This window comes from Nyctereutes procyonoides, unplaced genomic scaffold, assembly GCF_905146905.1.
Source record: "Nyctereutes procyonoides isolate TBG_1078 unplaced genomic scaffold, NYPRO_anot_genome, whole genome shotgun sequence".
Taxonomy (NCBI): Eukaryota; Metazoa; Chordata; class Mammalia; order Carnivora; family Canidae; genus Nyctereutes; species Nyctereutes procyonoides.
The window spans coordinates 7,453,510-7,475,401 of record NW_026575036.1 but is presented as its reverse complement, the minus strand read 5'-3'; the positions used below and the strand labels follow the sequence as shown (position 1 = coordinate 7,475,401).

The 21,892-nt window shown below is 32.1% G+C and overlaps 1 protein-coding gene across 8 annotated transcripts in view; it reads left to right on the top strand.

The window, feature by feature from the left end:
- The window catches only part of C2CD5 (C2 calcium dependent domain containing 5), a 100,870-nt gene that overhangs the window by 32,611 nt on the left and 46,367 nt on the right, over window positions 1-21,892 (top strand). For 6 of the 8 annotated variants that reach the window (XM_055318551.1, XM_055318552.1, XM_055318549.1 and 3 more), the window contains 3 exons: window positions 1,224-1,375; window positions 6,608-6,693; window positions 12,697-12,805. In XM_055318551.1, the coding sequence (XP_055174526.1) occupies window positions 1,224-1,375; window positions 6,608-6,693; window positions 12,697-12,805 (347 nt within the window). Of the gene's footprint in view, window positions 1-78; window positions 238-1,223; window positions 1,376-4,482; window positions 4,675-6,607; window positions 6,694-12,696; window positions 12,806-21,892 lie in introns of those variants that run through there. The other 2 variants (XM_055318556.1, XM_055318557.1) reach the window with 2 other exon arrangements.

The following is a 21,892-nucleotide window of genomic DNA, read 5'->3' as shown; positions in this document are numbered from 1 at the left end:
TAAAAATTCCTCTCCCCTAACTAAAGCTCCTTTGAAGTTATTTTAACATAACTTTGCTATCTGTTGTATGTATTGTTTTCTTTTCTTCCACTTTGACTACAAATTCCCTCAGGTCTCCGCTGGTTCATCCTCCAAGCCATGGATGCCGCTCGACTCACAACAGCCCAATTCACTCTGCTACTGGCTCACGACTTACTCAGAACTTCTCTGTGTCTGTTCCCACTCTCATCTATACTGGTACGAGACTGCTCAGACTCAAGAGCTGGGGAAAGCAGGCCACAGGCAGAGTGGCTGCAAAGGGCAGGCAGGCAGGTAGCATAGTGTAGGCAGGTACCACAGGTCTTTGCTTCCTCCTTTTCTTACTTGAAGTCCAGCTGCAGTGAAGAAATCCAGTATTTAGCCACCACAGAGGCTGTAACTACTTGGAAGTGAAAATGTTCTTCTAGCTTCCAAAGTCTCTTCCATAGATCCTGTAAGAACCCTATCTTACATAGGCGTCCTGTAAGTTTTTAGGAGAGTCCTCCAGTATGTATTTTTGCCATTATTTCTGCATTTGGTTAGAAATAAAATTGATGATTGGATTCTAAATGAAATAACTGTCAAAGCTTTTGATTTCCTTATTTTATTTATGTACAAAACTTATTACATAGTAGGGTCTGTTTTATTCTGTGGAAGAGAGCTATTGGAAAACAGGTAAGCAACTTCTGCACAAAATGCAATGGTTCTGTGTAGCTGTATTCATTTTTTTTTCACTGCTGTGTTTTTAGCTGTGGCACTCTTGATGCTATAGGATAAGGAAACATTTTTCTTTTGAAGATATCTGTGTGTGCAAATATAAAAACAATTGTGAATATTTACACACACCATTTGCAGCATCATTTTTTTTTGTAACTTAAAAAAGCATTGTTTATTTGAAAGTATTTTAGTCATGTATTTATTCTTTTTATTTTTCCTTTTAATATTTTTTACCCCCTTAGTCTGTCATTTCATGCTTCTTTGCTTTTTTACTTGGCTTATTAACTGTTTCAGTGCAGATAATTTTTTATCTGGAGAATGATGAATGGTTAAACAGCAATTGGTTGTCTTTGGCCTCATACCCAGCTCCACACTTAAGAAATGACTGCTGGCCCTGCCCAATACTTTCCTGGTGTTTGGATCATGCTGCCTTCCGTCAAGTCCTTTGGCACATGATTGCTTAATATTTCTCCACCTTCTTCTGGCAGGATTCCCTTCAATGAAGATCCCAATCCCAATACTCACTCATCAGGACCCTCAACCCCTCTGAAAAACCAAACTTATTCCTTTTCACCTTCCAAGTCCTACAGTCGACAGTCCTCTTCTTCTGACACAGATTTGAGTTTGACACCCAAAACTGGTAAGGCGCTTCCACCCACCTTTTTCTTTTCCTTTTTTCTTTTTTTTTTTCTTTCAAATTTGTTTCTGTTCTTTATTAGCTTTCCATCCAAGGCTTTCCTCCTGTTTTTGGCATTTCAGTTAAAAGATAATGTGACTACTGATCATTTTCAGTTACTATCATTAAAATATGGAATTTTCATACAGTTCAGAAATTACCTTGTTCAAAGATCTGCCATTTGTTGATTTAATCAGTGTGGATATGAAGTCCAGAATTTATTTTTGCATGTAGACATTTTTCATTTCATGATCATATTATGAGGAATAACATCTTAAAGCTTTTGAATAGAAAGTAATACTAGTAGCTTGCAATCCAATTCCTCATGCAGTGGAGACATTTTCAAATTCATTTTTCTGTCTATTTCTGAGTTTAATTCTAAGACTTTATTATAAAAAAGTTTGGAACATTTGAAATGGTTTTATTGGAGTGCATATAATCTATTTATTAACTTTGTGCTATTTAAAATGTTTGGTTTTGCTAGTCTTACTCTTTAGGTTAGAAAGTAGCATTTTTACTTATTCTTACATATTTCTCAATGTTTGAAATTTATGATTTTTCCCTCTCCTATTTGTATTTTGGATGAATAATTTCTGTGAGTTTTTATGAATGTTTTATGATAAAAATTGTTTAAAAAGTCAAAATATTTTGTTACTTCTTAAAGTAGAATTAACCTATTTAAATCATTCAGTTAGTATTGTTAAGGAAAGTAAAATGTAAAAAGTTAAAAAGTTAGTATTGAGCAATTTTTGTAAATATTGTTTTTGTCTGGTGTTTTTTCACCAGATTGATGAAAACATCTTGCGTAGTTTCTGTGTCATTTTTACCATCTTTAATAAACTTTTGTGTGTTAGGAAAGAAATTTATAAAATGATCCTAGATTTTCTGAAAACAGTGAAAAGAAATTAATTCAATAGCCAGTGCTACTTCTAAAATAAAGAAAGAACATTAAAAAGAAAGCCTGTAGATTTAGTATCTATTTGTATAAGTGTAGTCACAAAATGTGAGGAAGATAAGTATGAATACCTAATTCTTTAAAAAGAATAGCTTATTTTTTATTTACGTAAGCATAACATGAATAACACCTAAAAATCATGAGATTTAAAAAAAATATTTATTTTAGAGTGAGTGAGCATGTGCCCACTTGCTCATGGAGTGGTGGGGAGCAAAGAGAGAATCCAAGCAGCCTCCCTGCTGAGCATGGAGCCCTATGCGGGGCCAGTCCCACAACCCTGAGATTGTGACCTGAGCCAAAATCAAGAGTAGGATACTCAACCGACTGAGCCACCCAGGCCCCCCCACATCATGAGATATTTGATAGTAAAGCAATGGAGTGTGGCATCTTAACCATATTTATGCCATAAAAACTGAACCAAAGTGTAGTTTCTTCTTCTTCTTCTTCTTTTTTTTTTTTAAATAAAAGGTAAGATTCTGGCCTTCAAATTCATACCTATCAAAACAAGAAAGGCTTAGGATAGTATTTGAAGAATAAGTTTTCTTAAAAATATTTCTTTAGGCTTTGACTCTTGGCAATTTGTGTATTCCAGGTAACTTTCTGATATTTTAAACTTTATTTTTCTTTACCGTGCCACAGATAAATTTTTGAAAGTATTTCCTTGGTCTATTTCCTTTCTTTTAATACACCAGAAGACCAAGTCTAAAAAAGATGGTCAAATAAAACTTAATTGAATGAGATTTGTCTTCCCTTAGCTTTTTTGTAGGCAGTCAATTATCAATGAAAACTTTTTTGCATTTGCTTTTCTAGCTCCAAAGTTCTAGTTTTTAAAGATTCATTTATAATAGTTATTATTCTCATGTATTTCTATATTAGCTGCCTCTAAATAAATTATTTTGTTTTTCTACTGCATATGCTATTCACTATCATTAATATATATTTGTAGAACATTAACGATTTTTAGTATTTTGGCCTTATCCTGAATCCCTAAATACCTTTGAATATTCCTGAGGAGTGTTCTGGAAGAGATTTGAAATGGCAAAATTATGATTTTTTAAAAATTTCTAAAACTATAATTGAATATGCATTTCATAATTCTCTGCTTTCAAATTTATCTGTATAAAAAATCAGTCTCGAAATAGTGGGGATAGGCTGATTATGATTGATTTATTATATGTAAACTGGGAAACCAAAAATAAATAAAGCATGGAGAAAATTCATTTTCTATTTGTAGTTAAACTGTTGTTTTTTTTTCAGATAAGTAATTTTAAAAAATGGATATTTCTGTAGGTTCTGATTTTTGGCATTTTACAGGTTTTATTTTCATATATTTTTTTTCAAGTACTCAATTAGTAGGAGTGGAATTTTAGAATACTAGTGTTAGAGTATTGATCTGACACTGATTCAAGCTAATTTTTACTTAAAAAAAAAGGCTTTTAACCATGTATATTTTTTGTGATTTGAGAGTATTTACCCCTTACATACTCAAATCTTTAAGTGTGAACAGTGTTATGATCAGACTTGAATAATTAAAATTTTAGAGGAAAAAGAAAAGTAGTAATATCTCAAAGATGGACAGGAAGAAGTTAATATTTCAGATTGATGATGGCAACTGTTTAATGTGGTGCTATTTTTTTTATGGGTATTCAATTAAAATACTCATTAGTGATACACTTTAGTAACATTTGAAGAACTGTACTTTGCCACTTTAAATCATGTTTATGTTTGAGGCAATAAGTTTCTGGCTTTAAAAATGTTTAAGATGTACATTTTAACTTTATACATTCTTAAGCAAAAAAAAAAAAGGCAATTTAGGTGTTTTTGAAAAACCAGCTCCCAAGTGATTAGAATGGTATAAAATCCCATGTTAATGATTTAAAAAAATTTTTACAAATGCAAAGTTTGTAAAGGTTTGGCTAAATTTTAGACTATACCTTTTATTTATATTGTGTTGGGTAGATGGTCTTGCTAATGACTTCATATGCTTAGTGTAATTTATGTAGCATTTTAAAACCCATTTTTACTGTTATGTTTTGTTTCATCATTGCTTTCCTTATTCTGCATTTTCTGGTCATCTTCTGAATCTGCATCTTTTCTCTGCTACTTTCCTCCACAGCACCTTACTTACAGGGGCCTAGGATTTACCTGTGTCCTAGCTCCCCCTCTCTCTCTTGTGGTTCCCTTCATCTTAAAAAGTCCTGTCTCCTCCTCTCGGAATCTAGCCTTCCCCCTCATCCTTCTAGCCCTGTCAGCCCCGTTCTGAGGAAAAGTGTTTCTTTCAGTGAAGAGCTGTTCCTGGCTGCTTCTGGTAGGATCACATTATGTCAGCTTTTTAATCCCTTTATTTTAAATCACCTTTGAAAACAGTTAATTATTTCATACTATAAAGAAGTATTGGGTATCTTACATAGGGCGTACTTCTTATTTTTCTTATTGGTGGACAGAGTTAAATGATTTTGATGATTGTGAGGACGTGATTGAGGGTTACTTGATAGATATTTATGAATATTCTGAAATTATTTATTAAAAAATTCTATGTCTGAGGACATAGATCTGCCTATTTCCACTGATTATTAGGCTCTCATTACTAGAATTTCTGTTTTAGACACTTTACTTTCTTTCCCTTCACACCAACTCCATTCACTTCAGTCCTGCACCATCATGTTGCTTAGCCATATGGTTACAGTAGTAATTATTCTGTTTGAATCAATTTAAGTCTCATTTGGTGATATTCTTTCATTATCCATTTTTTTCTGTCCATTGCATTAATTTTCAAAATATTCTGCTGTATTTTCAGATGTTTTATTTATCTCTACAAAATTAATTTTATTTTATGACTTTCAGTGCTTCATATAAAGATCTTAGTTTCATTTCTATGTTTAGTATTGTATAGTCTCTAAAAACCGTATTTAGATTACCACAAGAAAAATGCTTTCTTTTTTTATTTTTAAAGAACAGAATGGGACTATACATATGCTAACCTTTGTTTCCTTATCCAAGAACAGCTAAAAATGTATAAGTAAATTAGTTCCTTTTTTAAGTCATTGCAGTAAATCTGACTGTATGTATCTTCAGTTTTGAAAGGGTGGAATTGAACTGTTAACTTCAGTTTATAGAGCACTGGCTTCTTATCTGTCCCCTGCTTTCTATAATTTTTTTATCATAATTGATCAATTGGTATTATCAAAAGGATAAAGTAGGGAAAGAAATGAGAAATTAAGCCTTTAAAAATACATCTAAGAGCTTGGGAAATATACTTTTTTCATTCATAACTATGTACATTTGTGATGTGTCTAATATGTCTGATTTTTAGTTTTTAAAGGTATTTTATGTTGATTTTTACAAACGAGTATTTGAAAACTATGAATGTTAATAGTGTTTTGTCATAATGTTATATTTAGGAATGGGAAGTTATCAGAAATTAGATTTGCCTATATTTCAAAACTGCCTAAAATTCATGCTCTTAGAGAATTTTGGAATATTTTTAGTAAGTCCAATTAAAAGTGCTTCTCTTTATTTACTTTTAAACAAACATTTGATGTTTCTCGATTTCTTTTAGTATTCTTAAATTGTTACCATAGTAAGCTTACAGTTGACCCTTGAGCAACAGGACCCTGCATAAGTTGAAAATGCTCATATAACTTCTGATTCTCCAAAATTTCAACTATTAATAACCTACTCTTGACCACAGGCCTTACTGATAACATAAATAATACATATTTTGTCATGTGGATTATATACTGTATTCTTGCAACGAAGTAAACTAGAGGAAAGAAAATGTTATTAAGAAAATCATTAGGAATAGAAAGTACATTTACAGTTCTGTACAGTATTTATTGAAAATAATTCATGTATAAGTGGACTTGTGCAGTTCAAACCTGTGTTGTTCATGGATCAAGTGTAATTGGTAATATCTTGATTATTTTGTATTAGAAGACTCGACTTAAAAATTGAATATTACACAAAAATTCATCACATTAAAACATACTTTAAAAAATAGGTTTTAGAACAGATTGAGTCTAAAACTAGCTGTGATCAGTATGGTTTTGACATCTTGTTTCTAAAGAAAACTTTGTGAATAAAATAGAGTAAAATATGTGCTAATTGCCATGTCAAGTACTCTAAATGTTTGGATCATTTTAAGAGATTTTGACTCATGATATTTATAAAAATGAATGCAGTTAAACCTTCTGTTTCTATAGTTGTTTTTTGGTTGTTATTTATGTACTGATGTTCTGTAGGAATGGGAAGTGGTAGTGCTGGAAAAGAAGGGGGGCCATTTAAAGCTCTTTTAAGACAACAGACTCAATCAGCACTGGAACAAAGGGTAAGAGACACTCAACATTCTTTATTCTTACACTGTTAATATGATTTTATTAACATGTTTCCTTGTATTTATAACTTAATATATGGTTATGTAATATGGTTTTGATCATGTATCTGTAATGTAATTTCAAAGTCCAAAAAAAATTTATTTAAGATATCAAAGAAATTTGTTTATGAATAATTAATTTTAATTTGGAGTAATTTTGTAACTTTTTTGTTTTATCCTCCCATCTTTTATTAGAAATAGTCTTTTTGGAAATAGCCATTGAATGATGAGATCATTTCTCGTTTTTCCTTAAAATTATAATTTATAGAAGGAAATAGTAGACTTTTTCCAGAAAAAAAATATTTTAGTTGTATATTAAAGATAATTCTTGGGACCACCTGAGTGGCTCAGTTAGTTAAATGCCCAGCTCTTGATCTGAGCTCAGGTCTTACCTCAGGGTTGTGAATGCAGGGCTCTATGCTGGTCATGGAGCCTCCATAAAAAGAAAAAGAAAGAAAGAAAATTCTTTAGTATATTAATATATTTATATGCTGTGATTATTTTTATGGGTGGCCAATCTCTGAGGGGTAAGAAATGCACAGATTCGGTATTTCTACAGATTAACATAAACAATGTGTATTTGGTATGTGAATACATGTCTTTTAATTATTATAAGTTTAATCTTTAGTTAACTATGATAAATGGGAAATAAATAGTTCAAATTTTTGGATGATTTTTCTCTTTTTATTTTTATTTTTTTTTGTGTGTGTAAACTTCATTGCTAAGGGAGGATCGCCTCATAGGTTCTGTAGAAGGCGGGTATGTTTCTGAACATGTGTGAGAGCCTATTTCTTGTATTGGTAGCTGTTCTAGTTTTAATCTTGATCATTTGTTTTATTTAAGCTTTAACAAATGTTGCCAGCTTTATTTCTTTCCGTAATGCAATTTTTTTTAACTTATTAGCACTATGAGGCTCATTTTTTTTTCCTACTTAACTAATACAGTGCATGATTATTTATATGTTATGTTAGTTATTTTAAGGCACAGTTCCATAGCTTTCATTGTGTATGATTTGGAAGTTTATAGCATTTACAGAATTTTCTTTTACATGTTCTATTTTACGCTAGCATTAAAAAAAAAAAGGTAAAACCTAGTAAATACTTATAAAAGAATGCATTCTATAAAACAAAGATATTTCTTCTCTAGAGATTAGCTTTTGAGAATAGTGTTTTTAGATTCTATTACTACAAACAATAGAACGGTTTGCTTTTTTTAGACTTTCTTTCCTATGTGGAAAGTATCTGTATGTACTGTTTGCCTTTTAGACCAGGCTGAGGGAAAGGAGAGCTGAGCTAAACAGATGGATGAGACTTCAGCACCACAAGCTGTTTGCTTTATCCCCTTATCAGGCAGCAGTTGCCCTTGAGCTACTTTAACACCTTGCAGGCATACCAGCTCCTGTCATGCAAAAACCCGCTTAAACTTTGGAACCATTTATTAAAACCAAATACTGAAAGGGACTGAAAACAGAGAAGTGAGTCAGGGTGAGGTATGTGTTCACTTAATAATTTTTTAGGGCAGAATGCTCTTACCTCCCCCCCCACTCCAGTTTTACATTCTGTACAGAGTTCCTTACACTAGGAATATTTCCTTGTAATTATCATTCTAGAATTCATAAGAATAGAAAAACTGATACGAGATCAGAGATTTTGCCCATATATCTGCCTGTGACTGTATTACCTATATTAAGAACTTTTGAAAACATCTAGCTTTATAATAGAAAAACACTAATCAATAAAAATTGTTTCAGATTTAGTTTGGATAAAATTTATGTTTTCAGATGTGCTTTTTAACACTCTTAAAGTTTTGGACACGTTGGGCATACATTACTAGATAATCTTTATGGAATTAGTGGTAAAGTTGTGGGAGAACTATATAGTTTTCATTTACAACTTTGTAAAACCTGAGTTGGCAATATATTTATGTACCTAACCTATAGTAGTTACTTGAGTTAATGAGATTACCTCTCTATCCTGAGTATGTAATAAATAGAACAAGCATCATCTTTAGCTTTCCCATTCACTAATGTGAGTTGCCATTAGTATGTCTTTGTTTTGGGAAAAAAGTTTGTACAGAAGTATGAAGAATTCTCCACATATGTGTCCAGATATGACTTAACTCTGCCAAGTTGAATACTACATCAAGGTGAACATATGATATACTTAATGCCATTTTTATATTTATTTTTAAAATATTAATTTATACCCCTTGCCACCTTTAATAAATTGTATGGCTTTTTTTTCTTGAGGCAAAGAGAACCTTTGTCCAACATCTTTTATTTAATGGATTAATCAAGTAGCAGTTCTCAAAAAAAGAAGTGTTCTCTTTTTTCTTTCACAAAATCAGTGAAAAGAAGTTGATAAAATCTTGGTGATAGAGGTCAGATGATTAGGAGATAAGATGTAGAGGTAAAAGTTTGATTAGATTTAGGTTCTACCTGTGAACTATTTGATGTAAAGCAAATTTATTTTTCAGTATGATTCTTCTTTCACCTGTAAGAAAAATGAAGTTACTTTTCAGCTGCTGGGATGTATATTTTTCTTCAATAAAGAAACCTGGTTGACTTGGTTTAACCTAGGGTTTCCGAAACATATTTTACAATGAAATCTTCTATGTGAAATACCTATTAGTATGGACCACACTTTGGGAAACACTGGCATAAAGCAAACTCTGTTGATGACCTTTTTAGAAGTGGAGTAAAATTATACAATAAATCATAGTAGGAATTTGGTATGGAATTTTTTTTTTTTTTTAAGATTTTTATTTACTTATTCATGAGAGACACAGAGAGAGAGGCAGAGACACAGGCAGAGGGAGAAGCAGGCTCCATGCAGGGAGTCGGGTGTGGGACTCAGTCCTGGGTCTCCAGGATCAGGCCCCGGGCTGAAGGTGGCGCTAAACCGCTGAGCTAAACCGCTGAGCCACCCGAGCTGCCCGTGGAATTTTTTTTTTTTTAAGATTTTATTTATTTATTCATGAGAGACACAGAGAGAGAGAGGCAGAGACACAGGCAGAGAAAGAAGCAGGCCCCATGTAGGGAACCCGACATGAAACTCGAACCTGGGTCTCCAGGATCATGCCCTGGGCTGAAGGCAGTGCTAAACTGCTGAGCCACCTGGGCTGCCCCTCTTGAATTTTTTTTTTTCCTGGAATTTTTTTTAATCTCAAAAGTTAACTCTGGTTTCTTGGGATAATAAAGGGAATATTTGATTAAAAAATAAACTATTTAAATATATTCTAAGAAGAATTCTAGTTAAATGTTAAAACATTACTCCCATCTAGGCGTTAAAAAGGGGTTAGTCTTGGTTGATCTTAAGGAAGCTGTTCTTTTCAGTGGAAGAGAACCTATAAATTTATCAGGAATAATGATAGACTAGAAATTAAAACCAGCTCCTTGCCTCGCTGTTTTAATCAGAAATTTCAAGAAACCAGGTTTATAGCTCACAGAGGGCTGGCACTTTTGTAAGTACTTCTAGTAGTCACTATATATTGGGGCTGGAGATGATAGGTATTTAACAATGGGTATCAGCTGTAGTTCTTCTGAAAGAATTATCTGAAGATGGAGTTTTGGTTGAATAACCATGCCATTTTTACATGCTCCAGGTTAGATTTTGTGTGTTAAAGTAAGTGTGCTGATTGGACGGGTAGGCCAGTTTAAGTTGACAGAGTAGGTGTCTGCCTCTTTGGACAGCCATTCCCCTACTTTTTCTTTTATGACCAGCAACTCTGGTATGATACTTTTCCTCTTGTCCCTTTATCTCGTCTTCTGGAGAAGAGTCAGAATCACAAGTAGAGAAATCATTTAGGTTCATTTTTAAACCTTCCTAAATTCTGATATGCAGATATTTTCCAATATGTGAATTTACTGAACTTCTTTCTTTTCAGAAAGATGTGCAGATTTCCATTTAGCGTACAAAAATTTTACTTTCAGTGTCTTTTGTCTAGAATATTTAAAATGTTTAAGTATGAAGATTAAATGTAAAGTGCTTTTTTATGCTATGCTTCAGTACTTTGAGGAAATTTAAAAACCGTGTACTTAAAATTGAAAAAAAAATCATAGGTAAGATATTTAAGTTTCTGATAGCATAAGCTTACTTGCATGTTTCTCATTTAAAACTTATATTTAGGGATCCCTGGGTGGTGCAGTGGTTTAGCGCCTGCCTTTGGCCCAGGGCACGATCCTGGAGACCCAGGATCGAATCCCACGTCGGGCTCCCGGTGCATGGAGCCTGCTTCTCCCTCTGCCTATGTCTCTGTCTCTCTCTCTCTACCTGTGTGACTATCATAAATAAATAAAAAAAAAAAATAAAACTTATATTTAAAAAATTCAGGTGGAAATGAGACATTTTGACTAAACATTTTATAATACATGTAAGTGAAATTCGTCTCCTAGCCTCTCCCTTTCTTCCTTTTTGCTTATCAGCAGGACCAAACCTATCCATTTCCACAGACTGGTTTTTACTTTTTTTTTTTTAAATGTAGCCTAGGTTTTTATTACCCTTGTTAATTTAAATATTACTTTTAAATTCTAACTGAATTTATTTCTAAATTCTCTATATATTTTATACTATATCTTCATGGGTAACTCAAATGTGCAGAACTGTTTGCCTTTGTGCTACATGACTCCAAGTTGCTATGCTTTGTGAATTATGCTTTGGTGAGTGTATTCTCTGTGCTTTAAGCAACCAGTCAGTAACCTTGCTGTTTTACATGTGCCTGCTTCTAGTAGTATATTCTGTTTGTCTTTATCTCTTAGCTTTTATTTGCTACATTTAATCTGCTATGGTCCAGAAAAAAAAAGATATTGCTAGATTTTAAAATATGTTCCTAAAATTATGTATTTTTAATTACTGTATGACATAGTATGGATATAGTCTATAGGGATTCCTTATGAGTCAAGTAAATAAATTTTAGTACTTGGATATATAGCAGTTCTTTTGACTGTTGAGAGCGCGGTTTTGCTTATTTTCCAGCTCTCAGTTATGTTCTGAATAGCTGAGGCTACTGGTAAGTGACTTCTGGTTAAGTGAGCTACATTAATCTTATAGCCAGATGAGGCACATATTAAATTTTCCTTGCTTGCATCCAATTTTGTGTAATATGAGAGGCCTCTATATTTGGAGAGTCACAAGAGCTTCCCTTTTTTCCTGGGTTCTATTTCAGTGAATTTCCTTTCTCTGTTTTCCCATTTCTCTCTTACCTCTAAATTGATGATATTGATGTCCTTGAGAGAGAACGGGAGAATGAAACTTGGAAGAACTCCTGGAATTTTATTTCCTCCCTTTCTGTCATCTACATTTTTCTCCCTTTTCCTTAACATACATTTATGTACTTAAAATTCTCTCCTGCTGGGGTTGGTGTTCATAGAGTAAATAATCTTACACAACGATTCTCTACCCAGTAAAGCTTGGTATTTGCCCTTCACATTTCCATGAATGTCTTAACCCTCACTGCTTATTCTCTCACTCTTCCCTCAGTCCCACATTCTTACTGATCTCTTGGACTAGGCCAAGAGTCTTTACCAGTAGCCTGGAATTGAGTAAGTGTACTTCAGGAGGATTTTGCCCCACTGAGAAGTAGACATTGAATAGAAGGGCAGGAGAATCCTTGCATCTCCCTGTTAATTTGCATCTGAGTAGGAGATAGAGAGGAAGGAAGAGTGTGTTCAAATATCCCAAAACTCTGAGAGCCTTTTTTTCTCATTGAAAATCGATAGAGTGTTTGGATATTGTATAACATAATATATATAGGGAAAGGATTAGGAACTCTAAACATCTAAGAAAACTTTTAATTACAAAGCATGTATAATGTGTAACTAATTGGTAGCCTTTTGTTAAGGGATAGGATTCATATTTCATAGGATGAATATAATCTATGGGGATCAGACTTTTTAACAAACACATTTTTTGTACTTTACACATGGTCAATTATATTCCCCCCCCCCCTTCTTTCTACTAGGAATTTCCATTTTTTACCTTGACGGCATTTCCTCCTGGATTTCTTGTGCATGTTGGGGGTGTTGTTAGTGCACGCTCTGTGAAGCTTTTGGATCGTATCCACAATCCTGGTATGTCCTTTAAAAGTTTGTTTTCAGTATTGCATTTACTTAAACTGTGGTTATTAAAATTAATTTTTATAATTTAAAAAAAGTCAAATCTAACTGAAAAGAGAAATGAAAAAGAAAATATAAACTGGCGCATGTTGCTTTAAGTATTTGCAGTAACCCTAATTGAAAAAAAAATCAAATAAGTAGAAGTATATTCTAGTTAGCTTTTTATGTAAAGCAAAGAAATCTTGATTAATTTTTTTTGGCCAAAGCATCACTTTGAAGGAATCCTTAAGTAACTTTTGAGTCAGCTCTTTTTCTTTGATCCAGGCAGATAGCAAATTTTGCAATTTGACCATTTTCATAAGATGTTAATTCTTTTAACTAGCAATAATTCTCTGTAGTTTATTTTAGTAATTTCCTTATTCCTAAAAGAAGTATTCCTTTGAAATGTAATTATAAACATTGTGTAGTATCTAAGAATTAAAAAAAAATAGTGCTGTGTATTTTCGGTTTCTTTTCTGAAGCTATTTATTCTATATAAGTAAACAAATAAGAATAGTAGCTCACCTCTTTAAAACATGGGACCATGATCATAAAAGAAGAAGGCATCAAATCAGTTTCAATTTCAGGCCCTTGGTTTAGGAATGCTTTGATGGTTTTTTTAAATCCCAAATACATGATAAGTGTGGTAGAAACTTCCCGTATGGAGTGTTCTTGCAGTTCTCATTGACTGGATTCCTAGTAATTTGCTCAAGTCACTTATTATTTTGATGATATACTTTAAAGCTGAAGTTATGTTACTGTTTTTATTTGGCATATATACGTACATTTTTTTGAAAAATTTAAATTGTCACTTCCAATAACCTCTTCCTGACACTTGTACTAATAGCTACAAAAAGTAAAACTCTTCGAAATTATTTTATGCAAAACATTGCAGATAGTGATTTTGGGGATTCAGAACATTACCGTTCTTTTAAATTTAAGAAAAAAATGTAACCTGTGCCTTGTGGTTTGATGTCATTTCAGTTAATAATTCCAGAGAAACAGAATGGAATTTTTTCCAGAGCTGGAACGAGATTTTCAGAAGAATAATAGCTAGGATTATTTAACTCTTAAAGCTGAACAAATATATCTTTTAAGCATTAGTCTTCTCTTTTTCTTCTCTGGTTTATTATTTTTTCCCACTATTTCTTATTTTTTTCTGGTCAATTTGAGATCTTTTCTTTATTCTGTAGTAATTAAAGACATATTTAGATTGATGCCAGTTTAATGTATTGAGACATTGGAGACTTCAAGTTCCATATCTTTATGTTTAGGAACTTGTATTATTTGGAAAGTTCAAGGAATTACTGAGTTAATATACCTGACATTAACTGTGTGGCCCAAGGCTTGTTGCCTGTGTTTCTTTGGCCTGTTGACTCAAATATTTTAATAGATTACACCCACTGATAAGCTCCAAAAATGGTTTCAGGAATATATTTAACTGTTGGTGATATCTTCTGTTTACTGAAAACATTATGATTTTATTGTTGCTTCCATGTACTCTGAGTAAGCCATAGAGTCTGGGAGAACAAACAAGAATGACTTAAATAAGTTTAAGTAGAGAGCTGTATTTAAAATCCCATTACTTTTTTTTTTTTTTTAAATCCCATTACTTTTGACAAAAAACTCTTCTTCCTGGCTTATCATTCTTGCCAGTGTATTCTAGTGGTGTGAGAAATGTAAGAATCCAGGCCCAGGGAATAAAACAGGAATTTTTATTACAGAATACATTTTGTGTATTGTAATTATCAGCTTATTCATTCTCTTACTTTGCTCCCCTTTTTGGAATATTTTTTTTCAATTTGCATTTACAAATTCTCAGTTATTAATGTACTTATTTCCCAAAAGATTATAGGCATATAATATAAATGCTTTTAATGATACATAAATTATATTTTAATTTTGTTTTATTTTCAGTTAAATACAAATCGACTATATATTCTAATGGTTTCATTATTACAGTATTTTGATGTAAATATCGCATTCTTTGGGTTGTTTTATATATGTATTATGCACAAAAGATTTTAAGAACGTTTTATTAATGTTCTTAATATTTCATAAATAAATATTTATGAAAAAGATTTAGTTTGTTGAAAAAAAGCTGAATGTTAAAAAACCCCTCTAGATTAGCATCTACCATGATGATGATGATGTATTAATTTTATGTCACTGAGTTACTTTGCTGAGAGAAACTTATGATGAATCGAGATGCATGTGCTAATGTTTAAAGTGCTGTATTTGCACCTTCAAATGAATCTTGCAGCTATTTTTTTGTCTAGTGAATATGAGAAATTTTCATTTTACACTGAGGATAGAAGGAAAAAAATCTTATTTTAAAAACCACTACCACCTGCTAATTATGGATTATTATTATTTCAAGTTAGCTCTTTTAGAATTTTCTCCTTTCTTAAATATTAAACACGGAAAAGAATGGAGTGGTTTTAAAAATCAAGGTCATTATCTTAAACAACTCGAGTTTAGGTGATATTAGATTATGATAGCATGCTCCTTCTTCTCTTTCTATTTCTACTTCTTATTAACTCTGCTGTCTGTGTCTTTCCAGTTCCTGTCGAGTGGTGTTGTCAATTATGTTCTTGTTTGTAGTGTTTTTTTTTTTTTTTTCCTACTATTCTGCACCTAAAACTGATCTACTAATTTGCTGTTTTGAACTCAGCCTTTGTCGGAATTATGGGTAACACAAGATCTTACAAACTGCTAGACTGGAATAGTTTCAATTCAGGTATTTTGATGGTCATTCAGTACTACATATGCTGACAAAAATTATGGCAGCTCAGTGAAGTTTTTAGAAATGTTCTAGATTAAATAGGCTTAATGTCAATTCAGTTATACAGATAAATTCTGCAGTACATGTGTTACAACTCTTATAATTTCCAGGGAAATGCAAATATAAAAACGTGTTAACTAAAATGAATTAACCAAAACCATAGAAATACCATAAATTACAAATGGCTTTTGTTAGGTGATTAACTTTCAGAATACTAAATTTAAATTATACTTACTACATTTTGGGCAGTTTTTTCATATTAGGTAAATGACATAGACATTAACTTTACGATTAAAGAAATATTGTTAAATATATTGTAAGTGTTAAATGGCTAGTTTGATAAGCTTAAAGTATGTTTAAATGTTAAATTAGATTTGAATATAATATATTTAGTAGTCTATAAATACTATAGAAGTGTAACTATTACCATTTTTATTTATAATTCTAGAAGTGTTTCAAAATTTGGTAAGTAAGAGCAGATTTTGGGGGAGATTAACAGCTTTCATAAGCTCCCTTCCTTCCCTTTCCACATGAGAATATGATTTTTCTTTTTAAGTAATTTTACATATGGATATAGTTTGTAGGTTTTAAAGAAACTTAACTAAGGTAAATTTACAGCTGATGATGTGGTTTAGAGTCAAAGCCAATTTTTCTTTTTGATAAAAGTATATTTTTTTAATATAACTATCTAAATTTCTGTGCTGTTTATTTTTGGAATTAAATAATAGAACCATTTTGATTCAGTATCAGGAGCTGATATTTTGCCTAAAGGATTTTACCAGTATATCTATTTACAGAAAAACAAAAACACCAAGAGACTCAGTATTTTAGATAATATCCCATAATCTTTTCAATATTGTAAACTTTTTTTGTTCTTAGGAGTCCAGGATATAAGTTCGGATGTAAGTAATGCATGTTTGACTATGAAGTATCTCATGTACATCATGCAGATTTACCCAAGTTTAGTGTAGTAAACAATCTGATCAGGTCTAACCTTTGCAGATTTAGACTGACATCATTTGGTAAGTCTTCAGGGAAATTACCTCTATCTCCTATCCAAGTTTTTGCCAGTCTGTTATCATATTGATTAGAATTAAAACAATCATTTTTAATGTAATGCATTATACTTAGCTTTTAGTGAGAAAAATACCCTGCTAGATTCATTTAATAAAAATAAGAATGTGTTTTTAAAATGTAGGCAGACTAGTGTATGGGCAGTGAAGAAGCTTAATTATGTAAGAAAAGGATATTGGAATAGACTGATCGTTAATAATATAAGTAGCTTAAATGTTGTCAGGGCAAAGATGTTTAGGGTGAGATGTGTGTTAGATGAGAGAACAGCCTTGGAAAGTAGAAAAGCCATTAAATCTTTTTTTTTTTTTAAATCATTAAATCTTATAGGTATAATACTTTGTTCCCATAAGCAGAATTGCAGAATTTGGTGAGGAGAAACATGGTTGAGGAAGCAGTATATCTTGCCATCATTTAAAATAAAGTCAGGTACTAAGTGTATGGAAAAAAAGATGGATATAAGTAAACAGAATATTAAAATCAAAGCTGACACTTTCAGTTTAATGTTCTCATAGCTCTGTGCTTTTGACTGAGATATTAGAATCTTTATGGTAATGGTACATATTCAGAAATCAGGCTGATTTTGATATTAGGTTAAGAAAAATAATGTGATAATTCTGAAAAATAATGTTAAGAATGTTATATTTGATAAATATATACCAACAATTAATGTATTCTTTTCTGTAATTAGGGAATAAACTAGCGATTACTGTCTTGTATTACCATAGAAAATCAAGAATTGATCATGTCAATAAGAAAAATTATTGTTGATATGATTTTTATTAATGTTAGAAATTGTTCATCAATACTGAGTTTCCTGGATTCTCTGACACCATTTATTATGTGAGGTATCACCAATTTAATAAAAGCTTTCCAAGAGAAAGGAGAAACACCACTACCATATTAAATATATTGATTAATTATTTAGATATTTTTATTTCAGAAATATTAAAGTGTAGAAAGATATAAGAAAGCATTTTTATCACACAACAATATTTCATGAAATATATATCATGCAAGCATCTACTAGAATCAATTTTGTGCCATGCACTTTGCTAGATAATAGGCATGCAAGGATGCCAGCCAGTCACTGTTTTCATGAAGATCATATTCTGGAAGGTTAGAAAAAATAAGTTGTTGGTTTACTGTGTGTTGTGGTGTGGTGTGATACAAGTACAGAATTAAAGAGGAAGAAGGTGTGATTAACTGTGTGGCAGGGAAACTTGGAAAGGTAATTCTTGAGCTCAGTTTGAAGGATATATAAGAGATTTACATAGATACAATTTTCAGGGGCGCCTGGGTGGCTCAGTGGTTGAGCGTCTGCCTTTGGCTCAGGGCGTGATCCTGGGGTCCTGGGATTGAGTCCCACATCGGGCTCCCTGTAGGGAGCCTGCTTCCCTCTCTGCCTATGTCTCCACTCTCTCTGTGTCTCTCAAGAATAAATAAATAAAATCTTAAAAAAAATAAAGATTTATTTTTCAGACAGTATATTTAGAAGCATATTGTTCCGTCCTTTGAATGTAGTTCTGAAACTTCAGGTGTACGTTGCAAAACAAGACCCTAGCCATTACCTGTTTGATGATATTTACGTAGTTACTCCATACCTATTGTTTGCCCTTGAATATAGAATGTCTTGGTTAATTGAGCTTTGTGTGTGTGTGTGTGTGTGTGTGTGTGTGTGTGTGTGTGTGTCCCATTTGCTCCTGCTTTGCTGTCTTAGGTTGTGTTAACTATAGTGATAGAAAATATTTTTGTAAAGCAGGAGGAAGAAAACTCAATTACCTGAAAATTTATTTTAAAGTTACAGTATTACCTTTTCTTATCTTCTGTGTTTTTGTCCTGGTAACAGACTTCATGACTGTCTGTCTACTAGATGAATCTTTCTACTAGAAAGGAGGAAGCAGGATTTGCAGCTCTGTGTGTGACATGCCAGGAACAGGCTGCATAAGAATAAGACTGCATATCCCATAGTCACATTTGTTTTAGATCATGATTATAGGATGGAGAATGGACTTAAAGGCAGCAAGACAAGAGACAGGGAGGCTACTTAGTTGACTGCAGTATTCCTGGCCAGATAGGTGATTTAGGATTTGGTGATGGTAGGGGAGCTAAAGTTTATAGAGCACTTACTATGTGCCAGGCACTCTTCCAAGTGGTTTATTGTAGTAGGTTATTTAATTCTCAAAACATAGATATGAGGTAGGTATTTTTCCTATTTTGTGTTTGAGCAAAACGAAACAATTTTCCCAAAGTAAGATACAAACTTGTTGAGCTATACTGTGAACCTAACTACTCTGGCTTCAGGGCTTATACTCTTAACATAAATTTATAAAATATTTTAAATGTGAAATCATAGGAGTTGGTAATTAGTGGAATGTGGCAAGTAAAGCAGTGTCTTGGCAACTTTGAGCTGAGAGAAAGAAGTGGATTAGGATTATCCCACATAGCTACAAGTCTAAAATCCCAATGAGTAGTTGAATCCTATGTTTTAGAAACCCAAGTCTGTTTGAAAATTGAGTTGTAAAAAATATTCTAAGAGTAAGTTTGAAAAATCATAGCTCAGTGTTTCTCAGATGGCTATGCTTTTTTTTTTTTTATTATTCTGAATTTACCACTGAAAGTATTTCTGCATAGCCTATGGTTATAACTTTTAATTAGGAATAGTCTCAGTGTAGTTGAGGAAAACTTGTTATTCTTTTTTCATGTACGATGCATGTGAGGTTAGATATTTTTTCAGGAAGTCATAAAAGGAAATATGAAGAAGACATATAATGTGTTTTGAAAAAAAAAATAGCTTCCAAGCTTAGACTTAAGCTTAGACTTAAGAGTGAACGGTTTAAGTACTTAGTGGAACAGCTTGTTTGAAACTAGGTAACTTTCCTTTGTTTTGAGAATATTTTATAAAGTTTTATTTAGATTGTAAATTTAAGGACGTATTTTACTTACAACTTTCTCAGTCTTAAAATGAATGAGTTTTTGCTAGTATTAAAGTCTTACAATGAATGCATTTTTGCTAGTGCTAAGCTTTACTTGAGTGGTCTGAATTTAGAAAATGTTACTCTTTTTTTGTTAGTCATCTGAATTCTAGTTGTTTAGAAAATTTACCTTCCTTTGGGGGCAAAAACCAATAAAACCAAGAAAATAAGTATAATTATTACATTAAACGTACTTAATTTTAACAAAGTGATTAGCAGTTTGATAATCCAAATTTTTTTTTTTCAGTTTTAAGTAAAAATCTTTTTATTCAGTGGATGTTTGTGGTGTGCCTACCATGTCTTAAGTATGATGTTGGGGATTGGGAACACAATTGTTCCCAGACAGCCTGTTTATATACCTAATCTAGGTTATTTCTTATACTATTTTGCTGTGCTTGCGTGCGTGTTTGTGTGTATGTGTGCATGTGTGTAGTCGTTAAATGGAGATAGGCTTTCTTAGAACTTGAATTCTGATGATCGCAGCAGTTATTTTTACCACATCTGGGAGGTACTCATGAGCAGATGTGCAAAACTAAACCCAAAGTAGTTAAGCAGCTTTTGGTTTTAAGAATTTTAGTAAGAGTTTTAGGAGGTAGATATATAGAGTTCAAGAAGACATAAACATAGTCATGTATGATGTATGAGCTTCTCTTTATATGTAATACAACATATAAATGTAATACTTTTCTGTCTGTATATAACTAGATATTGATTACTATCCATTCTTTATTATTTGTAAAAAGTCAGATGTATAATTTTCTTACTTTTGAAATTTTGCTCTCTATCTAATATAACGATTTTAATTACAGTATTATGTGACATGTAAATATAATATACAATCTATATATAAAGAGGAAAATCTCACAGATAAGGAGGAATTATATATCTGACTTATTTTATAAATAATGAAGACTTCAGTTTGATCTAACATGGATTATATCCCAGTTACCATCCTAACATCCCAAATTATTGCAAGTTGGTGTCTTCTCTGAATTTGCATATCATTTCCTCTGTGATTGGACTGTTCTTCCTAAGTTGGTGTTGAATCCCCACCTAGTTTGAGGTTGTATACATACTTAAATCTGAACTACTTTCTTTTTCACTAGGGGAAATTTATCTTCAAAAAGTTGTTTTGTGTTGGAATAATACTTTAAGGTGTTTAAGAATGTGGCTTTCTTATGCTGTCCTTTAATGAGATAGATTATCACTGTACTAAAAATGTTTTTTGAGCTCAGTTAACACTTTATCTTTTCTTATTTATTTAAAAATTAGATTGGATATTGTCCATTTCCTTTTTTTTTTTTCTTTAAGCCAGATTCAAAGATTCTCAAGGGCAGAATTCTTCTCTTCCAGAGCTATGTAAAAATAGGATTAAATTCAACATTTAGGGAGTCAGGGTTTCTTAGTTGCAAGTGTGTTATTGCCTAAAATCTCAAAGAGATTCAGTTTTATAAAGGCATATTATGTTGAATTGTTCACTTCTTTACTTTCTGAGATATAAGTATTTACTTCCATTTTAGGAATCTTTACCAGTTTCACTTGCACTTCAGAAATAAGATAAAATGTTAAAAAGATGGCAAGATATCAAGCTATGGCCATGCTCTAGAAAAGTAACAGTAGTAAAATGAATGAGTTGTGATGTCAGCCCAAGTGTGCAGACAGTACCTCTAAAAGAAGCATTAGTGAGGTATTGATCTAGAGCTCAGTTCATGACTACGAATAAAAGGATATATTAAAAGATTTATGGGGCATCTGACTGACTCCGTTGGTGGAGCATGTGACTCTTGATTTTGGGGTTGTGAGTTTGAGCCCCAAGTTGATATAGAGATTATTTTATAAATGAAAGATTTGTGATATTATCTATGAGGAGTTTTGACCCATAGAAGAAAAATATAACATTGTATGAAATATAGTTTATAAAATAAATAAGTTTTAGTATCTCCTAAAATGAGATCTTTTTAAAATTATAAGTAATTCTATGGATTTTTGGGAGGAGCATGGTATTTTAGAGAAGAAACGTTTTCCTTGCATCTTTGAAATGTTGATTAATTGAGACCTTCACATCTCAGCTGTATATCCTTCAAATGACTAAATTGTATCCAGTTTTATGAGTGGCATGTATAATTACCATAAATTTTTAAGCCAGACTCTTTGTTTTGCCTTTTATAGGAGTATGGGTAAATCCTCAGTTTTGACCTCTGGAGAGTGAATAAAACAATTCAAATTCAACTA